A 17989-nucleotide genomic window follows, 5' to 3' on the forward strand; every position below is an offset into this window, starting at 1 on the left:
ACATGTAACATGTTACATTAAGTTTAAATTATTATATTAGTTTAGAATTTGTAGAATTTTTTTTTTTTTTTTGGTTGAAAGGAAAATGCATTAAAACTTGAATAAAAGAAATTGGTTGTTGATCTACATAACTTGAATGAAAGAAATAGGTTTTAATAATACAGGCGTTATATTGCACATGATTTTTAATGAAAGAAAATATTTATCTTGAAGTATATAAAACTGGCTTGATGAAATTTTTTAATATAACAAAAACTTATATATATATATATATATACACACACACATGAAATTGTTGAAGCCATTGCTTACATCACTATTGTTGGCACTTACAAGAAATAGAGATATAAGCAAGTTTTTTCAAGCAAGAAAGAAGGAAGATTACAAGATTAGATAACTGGGGAGGTAAGGAGAAGTTAGGGAGAATATGAAAGCTAAAAATTAAGTTTCGAATATAACTGAAGGGAAGCAGCCCTTTTATAGGGAAAATTAGGCACTATTTGAATAGCAAATAGTAAATTTGACTTTTTTACTATTCACCACAAGTTTTTGTTAGTATTTGTGTACAATAGTGATGTAAACAATGTTTTCAGCAATTTCGTTGGTATATAACAACAGTAGTGTTGTAAGCAAGCAATTTCGTCGGTATGTACAGAAAGTAGTATTTTTGCAATTATAGAGCTGAAGCAGGAAATAGACCTAGCTAAATCTAGAGTGGCAATTGGGTCATGCCCAAACAGAGTCTCATCATTAGGATAATAGGGATTATCATCATTAGCAAAAGAGGCTTTGGAGGATGCATTGGACTTGTCATCTGAATCATCTTTCTTCATCGTCCTGAAGGGACTGCTTCAATAAGGAAAACAAATCTTTTTCTTAAGTCCATGGAGAATAAACTTCCTTTTGGACTTAAGAAAGTGGATAAATACTACTTAGTGTTTGCTTTGTATGCGTTGATCTTTTTTGTAATTGGCACCCCCCTAAATCTTGGTTAGGTTTCCTGTTTTCTAACACCATGCATAATAAAGATTGTCCTCATAATAAGGCTGGCACTGTCAGCAATATAAGTGAAGCAAAGCTTTATTGTGGGCGATTAATCACCTTTTTTTTGCGGGTGGTCACATGTAGGTACATTTAAGCACCTATTTTACAATTTATGCACCAATCTGTCAAGTGAGTTAATTATCACGGCTATATTTTAAAATAAATAAAATTTTATAAAATGCAGAGTAGAGAGCAATCATGGTTAGAGAGGAATTACAGTAGTCTAGATCGAGAATGAACCTTTGCAACAGATTTATTTACATAGCTCAATGCAGATTCTTGAATTTTCACAACACTACAGCAACAATAGATACTTTCTGTAGGGAAACATAGCAACATGGATATCACATAATATGAGTATAAAATGCCAGAGATCACTCTCCTATCCTCCCTTTTCCGGCTTCATATCCTACTTTGTACAAAAAGAAAAATATAGACTCTCCTAGTATAAAACTCCTAGAAGCAATGCAATCTATCTCAAGTATTAAGTAGCGGCCAATGCAAAGAGTCATTTTACGAGCTCTTTAGATATTAAATACCGGAAGGTGAAGTTGTGAGGAACGTATTCGATGCTCTTGCGAGATTTTCCTAGCTGACATTTCTTGAGACTCTTCTTCAGAGATTCAGGCAAAGACTGTTGGATCATCTCCATCACTCCAACTGGACACAAATCGGAATCCTTCACAAATGACTGAACGATTTTTGGTAAAAGGATTATATGATCCTTACGTACACCAAAGGTAGCTCGAATGTACTCTTCTTTTGCAGATTCCAGCTCTGGAAATACTCTCTTGGGTGTGTACACTCGAACCTGAACAAGACCAAAAGAATAAAAGAATTAAAATACATCCCATCAGGTACCAAGACATGTTACTCTTTTAAGGTTATATCTTTTATCCTGTTTGAATTTCTTTCTTTGAGCTGTTTATGAGTTAGGAATTATATTTACATCTAACTTGCCTAGTTTTACACCACTAAATAACTTTCTTTTAGGATTCATATTTGTTCTAAACCTTCTATTGGATCAAATACTTTCTTCATACCCATCATGTAATTCAAATATCAAATCAGACTATTGTCAATTGCAATCCAATCTATAAACTCCTATAAATTTGTATAAATAAAATTAATTTTCAGTAATATCTGAAAGGGATTTTCATTTTAGCAAATAGAACAGAACAAGGACATGAAATCAAATAGCCGATTTTTCTAATTACAAATCCTATAAAAACTAGTTTTTACTAGTTTTACACCAATCTGATGGATCCCTCCTCCATAAAATTTTTAAATTTACTTATTTTTATTTTTCACTTCCTTCTGTTGCTTGCTAGCCGCATTAGCAAAATTGCCCTCTTGCTCCATTATAGTGCATATTAAAGAAAAACTGAACAGTGAAAGACTTCCATCATAAGCATTTGATCATATCTCCAAAACGTTGGCTTCCTACAACTGCAATATATAACTTGGCTGCTAGGAATTCACTTAATGGATCAGCACATTTAGCTTTATTAAACACAACAAACTTGCTTGACTCTTATGAAGTTATGAAACTCTTTTGAAGCCAATTCCTGCAGTGAATATGTATCACCTACATTTTGTAGGAACTCAATTTCAAGACAAAACGTATGTGAAGAACAAAGACTTGAGTTAACAAACTGGGAAAGTGAAGAAAGCCATAAATTAAACTGGTCTCTGAATATTAGTCTCCTATAATACTGTCAAGCAGTATGAATAGAAAAGATATTGCATGTAACTGTAATAGCAAGTCTCAATGGATTTACCCCGTCAAAGGGAAATGAGTCTTGTAATGTAATTACTTTCATCAATTCTTTTTTCTTCTTCTATTTTTCTTTTTTAATGGTAAGACTGTTCTACCATTTCAGAAGAGCATTCTCAAGAAATATTAGATATTAATGCAGAGTCTCTACACTGAGTTTTTAAGCAGCAATGGGATAATAAATGAAGCTAAAAACAGATAAAGAATAAAGAAGTACCGCCGGATCAGAATGGCTTCCCGAACAGAGCGCAAAGTGCAATAGGGGTTCTGGATTGTCAATTGCATATGCTTGCCGTTCATCTCCAGGCTTGAATTTCGACCTTGGAGAAATTAACAAGCGAAGCCACTATAGACAGAAACAAGCTTTTATCAGCCCCACTATAAACATGAATTTGGATGGGGCTCACCAGGTAAATAACAAACTAAAAGGAAAAAATAACTTTGTTGTCTCTGGTGAGAATTAATTTAGATAATTAAGTCAAAAAAAAATTTGATAATGTGTCTTTGGGGATCATAAGTTTGACCTCCTACTGAGAAGAGTAAGAGTAAATAAGAGGATAGGCTTAAAAATTTCTGCTATGCAGCAAAAGATGGTCTTGTGTCTATCAAAGAAAAACTTTCTGATATGGACTAATAGAAAATGATAAATTTAATCACTTAAATCATTATTCTAACATGTAGAATTTTTTAACTTTAAATGGGAGGTAGAGTGGAGAAAGAATTAGAACTAAGGATCACTATCCCTAACGCCATGTTAAAATACCACTTTTAGCAAAAGTTTAAGCTAATGGGAAAGAGTGAATTTAATTACTTAACTATTGTTCTAACGCTTTCAAGGCCAGTGATTGAATTCAAGCCCAACATCGTTTCAGATTACTTTAAATGCATAAATTTTACTAAAGATGTCAACGCTAATCTCATATAACCCCGAGATCATTTTTAAAAAAGAAAAGGCTTAGGCACACCTGCCCAGGACGAGACATTCGGCAACCTAGGACAGAACTCTGTATAGTGTCTGCACTGATGATGTGACCCCCAATGTTATATGCTGCCTGGATAGTGGAAAAGTATAAGAAGACAAATAACCACGTAAAACATTAACCATTCTCCTAAAGGAACAATGAGGTACATCCCACCTTTAAGAGCAGAAAAACTCTCTTTACATTGTTTTGTGGAATCCCATAAGCCAAATATGCCTATTGGAAAGCAAAAGGCTGATTAAATTTCATTTGCATCAGAAATAAAGATATAGGCAGGAATTTACACTGTACAGTTAATATATCTACTGATAAGAATCATTACATGCATCACCAACGCATTGTGTATGTTAATCCAGAATGCTAGCTTCTCTTCATGACTCAACATCCTAGGATCTACTTCTTCTAATCGACAAATAAGGGACCTGTAACAGAACAACTCCATGACCATAATTAAATTGCAAGAGAGCAGGGAATACATCTAAGTGATTCCATTATCAAATGAAATTCAACATCATTTGAGTATGATATCTTCTTGAGTAAACATTTCATAAGGTTCACCTGAAATTTTGTAGCAGATGTTCAGTATCACCTAGTTTCTGACCATCTCTGTAAATCCAAGGGACTTCAACCATTGTGCTGTATGGTCCACTGAACTCCTTGAGTCCTTCCACATGGAAAGGATTATCTAAGCGTACATCAAAAGAAGAATTATTCCTGAACCCTGGACTCCACATATCACACTGATCTTGTGGAGAAAATGCACTCATCGATGACATAGACGAATTGGGAGATGACAGGCCATTATGTGTCAAAGGCGGGTCTGCTAGCTTGCAATATATGGCTGACATGCACTTAATCATATCCTCAGAAAGCCTGTTAGGTGTTTCTGGAACATGATCAGAGATGCGGGTACCGAGATGCTCTGCCAGACTGATTATACTTGACGAAGTATTCTGAGCATACTGTAGAGAAACAACAGAAAGTCATAATCCAGAGAAGGTCTCCGTATTGCAATATATAGATTTGTGAACATATGAATGAATTTAGGAATGGGAATTCATGTATGTATTCCTCAAACATTTTGTGTTATAATTCTGTTGCAGTTGCAAGTTTATTGCCAATTACACCTCCACATCAAGGCACTAGTGACATTTTGTCTCCATCGTTTTATTTCGTAAAAAGCTGGGTTAAAAGAAAACTGAAATTAATAGGATATATTTCTGGAAATAAAAAATAAAAAAATTTAGCACATCTTTTGATGTAGTGTGGATCTATGCAATTGGCTGTCCTGGGGGAGCCAAGCTCCAACTAGAGAGTAGAGATGGTTATGTGATGGGACTCAAGTTACCTCCATTATGGACAAAGGTTGGGAATGACAAGCACGTAAAGCCTTAGACAAAGAATCAGCTGGAGGTGAAGTCCTAATCGAATACACTGAACGTTGAGATAGTGAGGAGTGACAGCGATGAACACCAGAATCTAATAGCTTCTCCTCTCCACCAATTCCATTGGATTCCTTCCATGGGTTGTCAAGCGACTCACAACCAGTTTGTGCAACTGAACTTTCTCTCTTTGATGTAATATCAGGTCTGGAAGCTTTGTGGACCCTTGCTCTTGGAGTATTTATAGGTGATTTTAATCTTTCATCCTTGGAAGATGGAGATACAGAAGTTATTTGTTGATCAAATGCTTTCCGGTACAGAGAGAGAAGATATTGCTCCAAATACACTACTTCCAACTCTAACACTGCAATTTCCTTGATTAACTCTGTGGCTGGCTGGAATCATCGAAAAGTAGCTTTAAATTACAGAATGAAAATGAAAATGCAGCTATTAAGCAAAAGGAAAACCAAAACCAGAGGCTAATTAATATAGGAATTATACATGATTCCATGGTTAACTGGGGTTATACAAGGGCATCATAAAAAATTATGACAATTAGTAGTAGCATTAAACCATAAAAATAAAATATTGGAGCATATGATTCATTAGTTACAAGTACCTTTATGGATAAGATAACACATGATGTCTAAGTCATAATTACAAAACAAAAACAAATAATAAAATAGAAAGTGGGAATTCTCCATAGATATTGACTGTTCACAGTATTGGTTTTCCGTCTCTTTGGTAAATGAAATTTTGGTTAAAATGATTAAGAAATATAATGAGATAAAGCCACACCTTAAGATATTGAGATAAAATTTACAACTACATTATAGACAAAATACATAAATGGTGAAACTGCAGTTAAACTGTATAAGTAGTTCATAATAATTTACTCTCCAAAACCCCCAAGGCCTAGTGGTTCCTAAGGCCTCATTAGATCAATGAGGTCCTGGGTTCAAAACCCACAATCAGCATCTTGGGACCACCCCCAAGGGATCCCTCCCTATAATTACTTGGTGTTTGTAGGACAAAATGACTACACACACTCAAGGGAATAGTTAGGTGTTCGAAGGGCATTGGACACCCTCTTTAGCAAGAAGAGTTATATAAATTACTCTCCAAAACAAATCTACATCAGTGTTTGGGAGATGTAGGCACGAAGGTATACCTTGGGCACTACTGTTTCAGTTGTATTATCCTGAGAGGAAGGCCTATATCCCATTGCATTTTCCAAAGCCCGGCGGACCTCAAATTGATCTTGTAATCTCTTCTCAAGTTGTAGAATCTGCTAGCAACATATTTTGAAATTAATGAGTAACTAGTAGAAATCACAGCTATAAAGATGGAGCCTATTTGCAATAGGCTGAATAGAGGCATGACCGAGGAAAAGGATTAGATTTAAGTCTTTGTGATTCTTCAAAACGTGGTTATTAAAAAGAAAAAATTCACTTCCATACCTCTTGCTTTAAAGAATTTTGAACTTCAGCCTTGGGGGATTGCTTCTTATTGGTTTTGATATGGTCCTCTAAGTGCCCCATATCCTGAAACCAGATTGGAGTAAATTAGAAATGCAAGAGTTGCGTGTGTACTTATTTACTACAAGTAAAACTCACTGAGAGAGCACTGCATAAGAGCTATTAAAAAAACGATCATTTGCTTAGTATAAGGTATCAACTCAGCCCAACAAGGCCCTATATCTCAATTACTAAGGATTACAAATGTTCTGGATGGGCTCTTAAGATGCAGAGCGAAATACAATCAAATAAATAATAAGATGAAGTGGATGATTCCTTAAAGGATGAAAGGAGTAACCAATCTTACCATCTTTATTCGGTCTGAGGCTTCAAAGGAACTATCCACGTTATCTCCCCCAACTCTTTTCTTATCAGGAAAGCTGTCAGAGCACAAGAGTGTACACAAAAAAGTCAAAAGAAACAGATTGGAGAAGGCAGGATTTGAAATCTGTCATAGCAATTATAGGCCACTTCATAAACATTTTTCTTCCCATGAACAACCCCAAGCTACAAAATACGTTGCTAGTCTACAAAATAACCTTCCTTCCATTGGGGTCGGTGTAATTATCATTGTCCCTAAGCCGCTCTCAAACCAGTTTCTAATTACATTCAATACTCGCTATTACTGATTGATTAACTTGCTTTACAAACCTTAGCAGAAAATAATGGACACAGAAAACAAGTGGGAATCACAATCTACAAATTAGCAGGGAAACAAAAGATTACATGCCTAAATGTGCATATTCAAGGATTTAATTGAAAAAACACCCAAGTTTTACCCTTTCTTGAAGCTCTGAACCATTGGTTTCCATTTCAACCAAATGGTCGTTAGGAAATTAGCCATTTTAAAAGTGACGACTCACAGAAACTATGAATATAGTAACCAATAGAAAAAGGGTGATTAGGTATGTGCCATCAGGCATATTACTTTTAAAACACAAATGGGTAATATACCATGGCTTTTGTTAAAGCTCAAGTTTCCTATTACTAATATCTATAGCTGTTAAAGCTCAAGTTTCCTACTTAGCAGAAAGGAAAGCTCAAGTTTCCAATGTCCTCTCTAACCCATCTCAGAAGTCGTTCCAGTTAATGCACCCCACCTGAGTAACATACCAAAATTTTGAAAGTGTATATGCAGAATGATCGCAAACTAACAAAAAGAATTAAATGACCCAACAGTTAGATAGGTACCTCTTTGAACGCTTGTGCATTGGGGTCACTCTCAGTCCCAGTAGTTTACTACCTCCACTCCCCTCAAACCCCATCTCTGAAACCATCCCAAACAGTGATTTCGGTAAAACAAAAAGCATTTCACAGAAGAAAAGCTTAAACAGCAAAACAAGAGCAAAGAACAGTTACCACTTCACTCCAGAACAAAACAAGTAAATGCCCAGATGGGGTATATGAGAGAACAACCAGGCCAGCTAATGCTAAAGACCAAATGGGGGTTCCCAAAGACCACCAATAAGACACCAAAACTTTCACTTTCTCTTCTTTTGCTCTTTCACTCTTTCAGCAAAACACGGCTTCTAGGAAGTAATCACAAAGTGATCATATTTTGCTGATAACAGAATAGAGTCTGAACATAGCAGAGCTGAAGTGGTTGCATAAAACTCACAAATCTACGGCCAGTGGAAGAACGAAGAAAGAAAAAATAAAAAGAGAACCTTTTGACTAGTGAGTGTGCCTTCTCTTTGAAGAGACCATATAAAGCCACAATCTTTTAAGCTTTTGTAATGAAAGAGAGGACTTTTTTTGCATTAAAAGAAGGAAATCAGTTCGAGTGCTTTTTTATTTAAGAAGAAAGTTTAGAATTATGCTAGAAATGGTAGACCCCAAAATGTCAAAACGTTCAGAAGGGGACAATTTTCACTCAACCAAAGGTATAAAACAGACAAATGGTTACGGGAGGAAGAAAATTCATGGGGTGTAACTGTTGGAGTGAATATATATATATATAGTATTTGGTATTGGATAATAAACATAACATAACAACAACCCGAGTCTCCACATTCTCTAATCTTGTTGGGAAGCAAGTGGGAGTTGGTGACCACCCGGCCACCTTTGTCCCATACTGCTATTCAGAGTATACTATAGGCTCTAGTCCCCCTAACATAACCTTATACTAACACACTATAGTACTGCATTTGATGTAGACTTGCTTGAAGTACTTCAAGCACAAAGTACAGGGTCTAGTTTCCCGAACATAGTACATACCCACTTTTCTACACACAAATAGTATGGCATTCGATGAAGAACTGATTGAAGCCTTGAAGTACTTTAAGCACGGTAGGGGCAGGATTATCAAAATGCGCTTTTGTGCTTGGGCCTGATTTGGGGGTATTTATCTGTCCGAGCAAGGCTTTGAAGCCCACAAATAAACTATTGTTGGAAAGGTTGATAGGGATTATCTGAGAAGGGGCATCTTCTCGGCCAGGTAAGGTGAAGATCGTACAACGCATCAGGATGTTTGAAAGGAAATTCCGAAAGGTCTGTTGGGTGGAGATATATTCTACAAAAAACTATAGAGAGAAATAACGAATGAGAAATATCTTGAAGAAAGCTACTACCACTGCATTAAAGGCTCTACACCTACCTCTCTGGCCGTATTAATGGGAAAATGACCTCTGAACGGTAGTGACCAGCTTAACAGCTATTATTTGAAGACTTCAAGAGGGTGGCGGATAAGACAAGTATCTAATTAGGTAATTTGTGCTACACGTGGAAGATGAAGGGAAGAAAAAGAGTGATATAAAAGAATGAAAAAGGCATTAGAGCGAGGGATCGATCAAAAAAAGAGAGAAAGGAAGCACTGTACACATCATCTTTAATTTTAATCTATTGTTTGAAGAAAGAAAGGTAATACAAGTCATCATCGGCTTACGTCTGAGAAGAATTTCTATTATTTTTATCCATTGATTGTGTAGATAGCGGCAATCTAGTCCACCTATCTGTTGTCCAATATTCATAAAACCTAGGTTTCAAGCCCACGCTCTACAAATTTGATTGTATAAGGCTTTTTGGGCCTGAACCCATCACGCGGTTGGGTCCGGGTACAAATTGTGCACTTACAAGCACAATTGCAAAACTTGGGTGTTAGAGGTTGTAATTTCTGATTTTTAATTAAATTCAATCATGTATCAATGAATTACAAAAAAATAAAATAAAAATTCAATAAGAATTAAATTCAATTGTGTAGTTTATTGATCAATACAACTATATATTTAAACAATAGTCCTTTTGTTTATACAATAAAAAGATTATGTTTTTTTTTTCCTTAAGGGCATTTAATGTACTTGTATCTTCGTTTAAACCTTAAATGTTTCCATTAAAAACACTAGGAAATGTCAATTAATTGAATTACAAGACTCTTGGCAATATGCTTATATCCTTGTGACTATAAAGAATCACAACAAACATAATTTGTAATATACCTCAATCTATCATCATAAATAATAGTAGTTACTAGTTAGACAATGCAATTTAATCACATATTTGTTTAATGTAAGGTTTTAAAAAGTTATATATAAACCAAATGAGTTGAAAATAAATAAATATATCAAACAGGCACGTCTTGTTGTTTGTAAAAGACACTCTAACTCATCAAATGGCAGAACTTTGATAACTTGCCCAATTCAAAATTTTCAGCTGCTAGACCTAATATTTCCAGCCTTTACCAGGATCAATCTCTACCACCCCATTATTCCTTCAATTAATATAAGGACCTTACCTGAAATTTGCGTCACTAGTAGTTATTGGCAGTGATAAAAACCATGTTGGCAAAAGTTTCATATAGTATTAGCTGTCTCACAAATGCCTAATCCAACTCAAGACACTTTTTGACCAATATTTATTATCATACATCCAATATATTTCTTTTCTTGCTAATAAAGCTTAATGGCCGTTTAAACTATAACGTCAATGTTTATGAGAATCATTACTTTATCAACTTTTTTTCCATCAACTATTTGGTATCATGACAAATATATGTATCTAGTACAAGGATATAAAGATGAACATGATTAATTTGTTTTGATTAGGGAATCCACTTGTTAAATCATAATATATCCAATTCAAAGCAGACTATGAAATAATAATAATGAGTAAAAGAACACTAATCAAAAATGGATTATATTCCACCATGATTCATTAACAAAGGGGGTCACCTCAAAAGGGATGAAAGGTGACTAAGGTGAGGTATAAAGGAGACATTGGATACTTGAAAGGAAATGAGGCTTTCGTGGGGGGGTGGGGTTTTCTCTTTGTCTCTATAAATCTCTTTTTGAAGAAATTGAAGAGATACCCAAAAATTGTCCTAGTATCCAAAGAGACTTAACGTTTGTCAAAGAATCCACAATATAAAAATACTATAATTGCTTCTATGGCATGACCTTTTCCAATACCAATACAAAAGAAAAAGATGGCCAGTCTTTCTTTTCGTCGTGAATCGTGACACTCACCTACTCACTAAAAAAGCTTCTTTTCAATGCCACACCACACCAACAAGAGAGAGAGAGAGAGAGAGAGAGAGAGAGAGATTATTGAAAACTTTTTCTTTAGCAATTGTTTAATAGATACCTTTTATATTGAGATTGCAAGAAAATCCATAGGTTAGTCTAACCACATGAGTGTTTAAAAGTCTATTAGGCTCTAGAAAGGAATTACTTACCTTATAATAGTAGTAAGAACGTGTTAACAGGTCCTACGGTTAAGTGTTTTGGGAGTCTTAAAGCGAATTGTTAAAATCCAAAATTCTTTTTTGCAATAGTAACTTTTTATAGATTTTTTACAAATGCTCATGTTAAACTCAAAATACTATTTTGTAACAACTTATACAAACATACCGTTAGCAAATAATATGTATCAGTAGTAAAAATATGGTCTTAATCCAAAACCAAAAAGAAAAAAAAAAATTATGGGCATTTTGTTAAACAAGACTAATGCGAGTTTTCAGATTTATAATATATAAATGGTTCGTTCTTCTGGGTTCTTCAGATAAGACAGCGAGAATGGGTTTTTTTTTGGACCCATCTGATTCTTATAGCTTCATCACAGGGGTTGAAATTTTCAGTCCCAATAAATAAACAAATGAAACTTCTATTTTATCTTATTATCAAAAATTTTATACAAGTCAGGTGGTTAGCATTCAATGACAAAATTGTAAGAATAACGAGAAGAGTACATCATAAAATATATGGCTTAAGAGTAAGTGAAGTTTATCATTTTCAAATAAACTTGACAGACATGCTTCATAGATCTATGAAACTTTTCGAGTCCATGAAACTAAGTGGTTGTATTAATTACATTCTTTATTTTTGGATTACAAAAAATAACATCCCCTATAACAAGGATCTATTTCACACAGTTCCATGCTACTAAGATTTCTCTCAAAAGATTGTCAGTTTATAAACACAAGGTTAGGTTAGAAGCCCATGTGTCTATGATTTTAAATAGCTGAAAATGTCGTTTAAACAGAAATGCAGTACTAAAAAACAATTCTGGAACTTAAACAATGCCAAAGATGCTATAAGGCCCTGACATGTTTTTATAGTTTCTATGGAAATTTGGCCTGAATTTGCAGGGTAGCCAAGGAAGAGTTGAAAATCAGACTAAGTGACAATTTATATGAAGGTTCCTATTTTGAAACAGTTACATTGAAATATACACTTTTCAAGAGATCGTACACCATTTAAATACAAACTGAATATTTGAATTGATCCAATTCGAAAAGAAGCTTGTAATTTGTAATGTTCTAAAATCAGTTTTGAATGCAGCCACTTGCACCATTGATCTTGTTGTTTTTTACAATATTGTTGTCCATTTCATATAAGGTTTGTACGTTATTGGCTTCTTGTGTAAACTGTAAAGTAGCAAAAGTACAATTTTGTTTTCATTATATTATCAGTTATTACAAAAGCCTACATGATAGCAACTCTAAATTATAGCATTATTTATAGTACTTAAAAAAAATGGATAGTATCATAATTTGATAGGAAATCACATATGACTTCAAGTCTCTTCGATCTCCTTGAGACCAAAGTCATTAAAAACAATGTGACAATATCCACAATTTGATATTAAATTTGTAATTAAGTAATGATGGTCTTAGAAAGAATGAATGCTAGTAAAATAATTCGTTACTATGCAATCTGCAATTTGTGTTTTTTTTTTTTTTTTGGAGAGGTTCTGCAATTTGTGTTGATTAGTGCTAAAGTATCATGTTAATAAAAAGTTGAAAATGTCGGTTCATATATTAAACCATCTCTTTTTTTTTTTTTTGAGAAACAAAATATTAAACCATCTCAATTGGCACATTCTCTCCCTCATTTTGCTCATACTTAGTGTAGTGTGTAGTGTGTACACAACAGAAGACCGTTTTTGCTCAATAATATTGAAGAGTCAAGTTTCCTGCCACATCTATTGATGTGACTACAATCGGAGTGGCATTTTAGGCGTGCGTGTGTGAGTGTGTGTGGGGGGGAATTGATTTGCACAGATCTTGACTCTTCAAGAGGCGGGATCCAATTGAAACTTTACAAAATTCCTTAAATATCACTCTCCCTCTCATCTCTCTCGCTATCAGAATCCATCTCTTCTTCTTGTCTCTCTGTCTTATAGAATCTCTCTCTCAGCGCCGGCCCTAACTTAGGCAATCGAAGAGGCCCCCTACAAGAGAAAGACCCCCAAATATTGGGGCAAAAATTGAAAAAAAAAAATTTTTTGATTTTTTTTTTGAGATATAGGAAAAAAAACTTAGTTTTACATTTTTCTTTTACTTTTAAGAAGTACAAAAAATTGAGTAATGCTAGAGATAATACAACTTTATATACATAGGGTTTACAAATATATGTCACTAATTACAATAAATAATTTAGATAGGAAAATACTATAAATTGTACTTTAAAACCTTTGTACAAATTGATATGACAATTAATATAATTTGTAGACGTTAGCAATCTATTAAATGTATTTTTAAATTACTTAGTGATACATCTTTATAAGTATCGTCTTGTAAAATTTATAATAGGCAAAAATGCAAAACTGACCCTTTAACTTTCAACTTTTGTCATTTCAGTTCTCTAACTTTCAACTTTGTCATTTCAGTCCTCTAAGTTTCAATTTTTGTCAATGTAGTCTTCTGTTAGAACTCAGTTATCATTTTCTGTTAAGTAGTCAAAACTACACCGTTTTGACTTTTTTTTTTAATAATAATTTTCATAGTTAAAAGAAAACTAAAAAAAAAAACTGTAAAAAAAATGTCAAAAATGGCGATCGCAAATGACAGAATTGAAAGAAAAACATTACCATTTTGTTATAGCCTTCAATCAACTTAGAAAAATCAACTCTATCCCTTTCCCTTTCCCTTTCTTTATCTTCACTTCTGGTCTTCTCCGATCTCCTCCTCTCTCGCAGCGACACGCTCCTCCTTCTCTTCCTTTCTCTGTCCCTATCCCTATCCCTGTCTCTATCTTTGTCTCTGTCTCTGTCGGTTTTCTCAGAAGCCATAGAGTGTTTATCTGAGGTGGGTTTCTTCTTGAGCTTGTTTTGAATGGATTCGAGCTGAGCTTGCTTTTCAAGCTTGGAGGCTTGGGAGGGGCTGGAGGCTCTGACGAAGGAGCTGAGGAAAAAGGAGGCGGAAGGCAAAGCCGAGCCTCTCGACGGTGGAGCCTTGGACTCTGAGACAGAAGAAGAAGAGGAGGAGGAAAAGCCGAGGCCTTGTTTGACCCTGGCGGCGCCTTGGCCTTTGCGACTCAGCTCGTCGTAGTACGCCGCGGCTTGGCCATTTCCGACATTTTTTTTTTGTTACAGCTTTTTTTTTAGTTTTCTTTTAACTATGAAAATTATTAAAAAATATATGTAAAAAAAAAAAAAAAAAAAAAAAGATAACTGAGTTCTAACGGAAGACTACATTGACAAAAATTGAAACTTAGAGGACTGAAATGACAAAGCTGAAAGTTAGAGGACTGAAATGACAAAAACTGAAAGTTAGAGGGTCAGTTTTGCATTTTTGCCTTTATAATATCCCTAACATCATTCATTTAAAATACTTGTTTATTATCTTCTTAAAATGTCAGTAATCACATTCATTGCTACAATTTTTGTAAGTTTTTTTTAGTAAAATTTGTTATAGTTTTAGCATTTCTTCAAAAAAAATATATTAAAGATAAAAAGAAGGACAAAGTTTAGCTACAAAATTAGTCGTAGCCTTAGGCTACAAACTTACTTAATATTTTTTTTATTGGATGTGAATTTTGACAAATCCACCATTGGATTACATCTTTTTCTTATTTTCTCCATGCTTGAAAATTTTCAAGAAAATTAAAGACCAATAGCTATGTCATCAATAAATTTTTTAAATTGCAAGTTTTTGTAATTTAAAATTATGCACACAATATATGCTTATAGATCATATAGTAAATAATATCCAATTGACACAAAATTTGAAATGTGTATTAAGAGTGTAAAGAACATGCAATTCAACGGTTAGATTTTCAAAATATGTTGTAATATTTATTTTATTGAGTGAGTTTATAAGTTTTAACTACAACTAATTTTGTAGTTAAACTTTGTCCTAAAAAAATGCATTTTTGTAATATAAAAATTATGATATTGAAAACTAGTTAAATATTATTTAATTAATAACAAAAGACCCCATTTAAATATATCGCCTTACGCCTTAAGGTTTGTTGGGCCGCCCCTACTCTCTCTCACTCTCAAGTAACCGGCTATGACACTGGCATCTTGTCTCTCACTCTTCATGTTTTACCTTAAGACTTTATGAGAATGACGTTCTTTATGGGACATGAAAACTAGGGACGGCCCAACAAATTTGGAGGCCTAAGGCGATATATTTAAATGGGGCCTTTTTGTTATAACTTTTTCTAAAAAAAAAAAATTAACTAGTATTTAATATCATAATTTTTTTATAACAAAAATCTAGTCCTTTTATTTTATAATATGCTTTCTTTTTTTTGGAAAAATGCTAAAACTATAACAAATTTTACTAAAAAAAAATTTCAAACAATGTAGAAATTAATGCGATTAGTGACACTTCAAGAAGATAATAAACAAATATTTGAATGAATGATGTTAGAAATATTATAAATTTTACAACATGAAGCTTACAAAGATGTATCATTAATCACAAAAAATAATTCAAAAATGCATTTAATAGGTTATTGACGTTCACATATCATATTAATTGTTATATCAATTTGTAAATTTTTCAAGTAAAATTAATAATATTTCTAACATTTTCCTATTTGAATTATTTCTTACGATTAGTGACACATATTTGTAAGAGAAAATGCAAGAGATACAAATTTTTTTACAAACTAATGATGTGGTAAATGATTATAGATAAATAAAAAAGTGATGTTATCAGTGGGCTCAGATGAGAACCACTAAAAAATTTGCCATAATAACAGTTTGTAAAAATGATGTAAAATAATTTATAGCATTACTCTATTTGTAAGAACCATGTATTTAAAGTTGTATTATCTCTAGTATTACTCAATTCTTTGGGACTTCTTAAAAGTAAAGGAAAATTATAAAACTATTTTTTTTTCTATATCTCCAATTTTATTTTTAAATATATCAATTTTTGCCACAAAATTTGGGGCCTTCCTCTATTAGGGGGCCTTAGGCGGTGGCCTAAGTGGGCTAGACCTAGGGCCGGCCCTGATGAAAACTTGGCGACCTCATGCTTCTTTATCCAATGCGGTAAACTCCCCACAAAAAGTTTGCCTTTTTAGCAGAATCCAAATTCTCGCTCTTAGCTTTTTTTTTTTTTTTTTTTTTTTTTTGGCATTTAGTTTTTAGTGGTAGGGGTGAAGATGGAAAAGGAGAGAGTTTGGTGGTGAGCAATGAGCTAGAGCTTGGTAATGAGATAGTGTGGATTGGAAAGGGAGGGATGAGTGAGTACATGGGTGGGATTAACTAGGTTTTTGACTCTTAAATAGTCTGAGTTCAAATAATAATAAAAAATAAAAATTTTAATATCATTTTGAAAGAATGTTATTTAGCCAAATGATTCAAATATTAGTATTATTAAGAAAAAAATGGCCCACAAAAGATTGTTAATAAAATGCTTCAACTTTCAAAACTCACTTCATAGAGCTCTATATGTGAAAGTAGCTTTTTGCAAGGAGAGAATAATATTTGAGTAATACTATTATTATTGATTTTGTAAATGGCTACCACTAACACAATTTTATTATCTATCATTAAAATGTCACTTAAAAAGTTGTGAAATTTATAGGGTGTTTAGTACATACACTTAAAAACATGTGTTTTATTGTTTGAAAACATGTGCAGAAATACGTGTGGGTAAAAAAGTGTATGAAAATATGTGTAATGTTGTTTAAAAACATGTTTTTTTTTTTTAAAATGAGGTACCAAAGGGCATTATTATTTCGCTAGATTTATTTGGTTATGTGTGTGTGCGCACGCGCGCGCGTATATATATATATATATATATATATATATATATATATATATATATATATATATATATATAAAAGGAGGGAGGGGAATGAATTTTACAGAAAAGGACATATGGAATGAGGTGTAGCGAGTTAGAAAGATAGAAGTAGACAAATCACATAAGATGTCTTCAAAACGTTAATCGCATCATTTCTCACAAGTGGGGAGGGGGGGGACTAATAAAGGCAGTGAAGTGCCTCGAGTAGGCAAAACCTAAATCCACAAAAAATGTCCTATTAGTTAGAGATATTGTTGGGTTTGGGTGGGTGTGCCCGTGTGAGCAGAGAGTAGAGAGTAGAGTAGGGTTAATACGTTTGGTTTTGGAGGTTGGAAAAGCCGAAATCGTCGAATCCCACAATTGGGACAGAAAAAGCGAACTTTCCAAAGACATTTGGACAACTGAGTCAATGCCAATCATAACTATCAAAAGGCATCTCTGCCTTTACTCTTGTCCCTACCTCTCTCTCTCTCTCTCTCTCTCTCTCTCTCTCTCAATTAGATGCTCCAAAGTCCAAAGGGATAAAAAATGGTTACATTTACCACTGCATCCCTATGGACTTAGCTCATAGCCTCATAACTGCAATACTAACAAAAATGTGTTCTGTTACTAATATTTTTACAATTAAGCATGCTTCAAATTCTCATATCTCTAGCAAAAAAAAAAAAAAAAATGGTCTCAATTTTATATGAATTCAAAGGCATCATCACCTAAATAACCTGCCACTATTTTCACACCACAGCCATTAGAAAAATAAGATTTTTTTTTTATGGACTTTTACTAGTGCCATTATGATTATTGTATCC

The 17989-nt window shown here is 33.7% G+C and overlaps 1 protein-coding gene across 2 annotated transcripts; it reads right to left on the reverse strand.

Annotated features, from left to right (window-relative positions):
• Positions 1–1233: 1233 nt before the first annotated feature.
• Positions 1234–8405, reverse strand: LOC142623602 (uncharacterized). 2 transcript variants are annotated; one of them, XM_075797041.1, is made up of 12 exons: positions 8060–8405; positions 7892–7967; positions 7008–7080; positions 6644–6727; positions 6355–6471; positions 5150–5578; positions 4360–4763; positions 4124–4223; positions 3958–4017; positions 3787–3873; positions 3039–3167; positions 1234–1855 (listed from the first exon to the last, which is right to left on the reverse strand). In XM_075797041.1, exons 2-12 carry the CDS (start codon positions 7963–7965, stop codon positions 1553–1555), a joined length of 1860 nt encoding a protein of 619 aa, XP_075653156.1. In that variant the 5' UTR covers positions 7966–7967; positions 8060–8405; the 3' UTR covers positions 1234–1552. The 2 variants fall into 2 exon arrangements, with proteins under 2 accessions (XP_075653156.1, XP_075653157.1); XM_075797042.1 differs by lacking the exons at positions 7892–7967; positions 8060–8405 and adding an exon at positions 7480–7598.
• Positions 8406–17989: the final 9584 nt, after the last annotated feature.

Source organism: Castanea sativa, chromosome 2 (genome assembly GCF_040712315.1).
Source record: "Castanea sativa cultivar Marrone di Chiusa Pesio chromosome 2, ASM4071231v1".
Lineage (NCBI taxonomy): Eukaryota > Viridiplantae > Streptophyta > Magnoliopsida > Fagales > Fagaceae > Castanea > Castanea sativa.

Bases quoted from the DNA above. Each gene is read 5' to 3' on its own strand.
- LOC142623602 (XM_075797041.1), bottom strand. From the start codon at position 7,965: ATGGGGTTTGAGGGGAGTGGAGGTAGTAAACTACTGGGACTGAGAGTG. The intron at 5,579-6,354 runs GTATACCTTCGT...CGATGATTCCAG, and splicing joins CTGAAACAGTAGTGCCCAAG to CCAGCCACAGAGTTAATCAA. The intron at 4,764-5,149 runs GTAACTTGAGTC...GTTTCTCTACAG, and splicing joins AACCTTTGTCCATAATGGAG to TATGCTCAGAATACTTCGTC.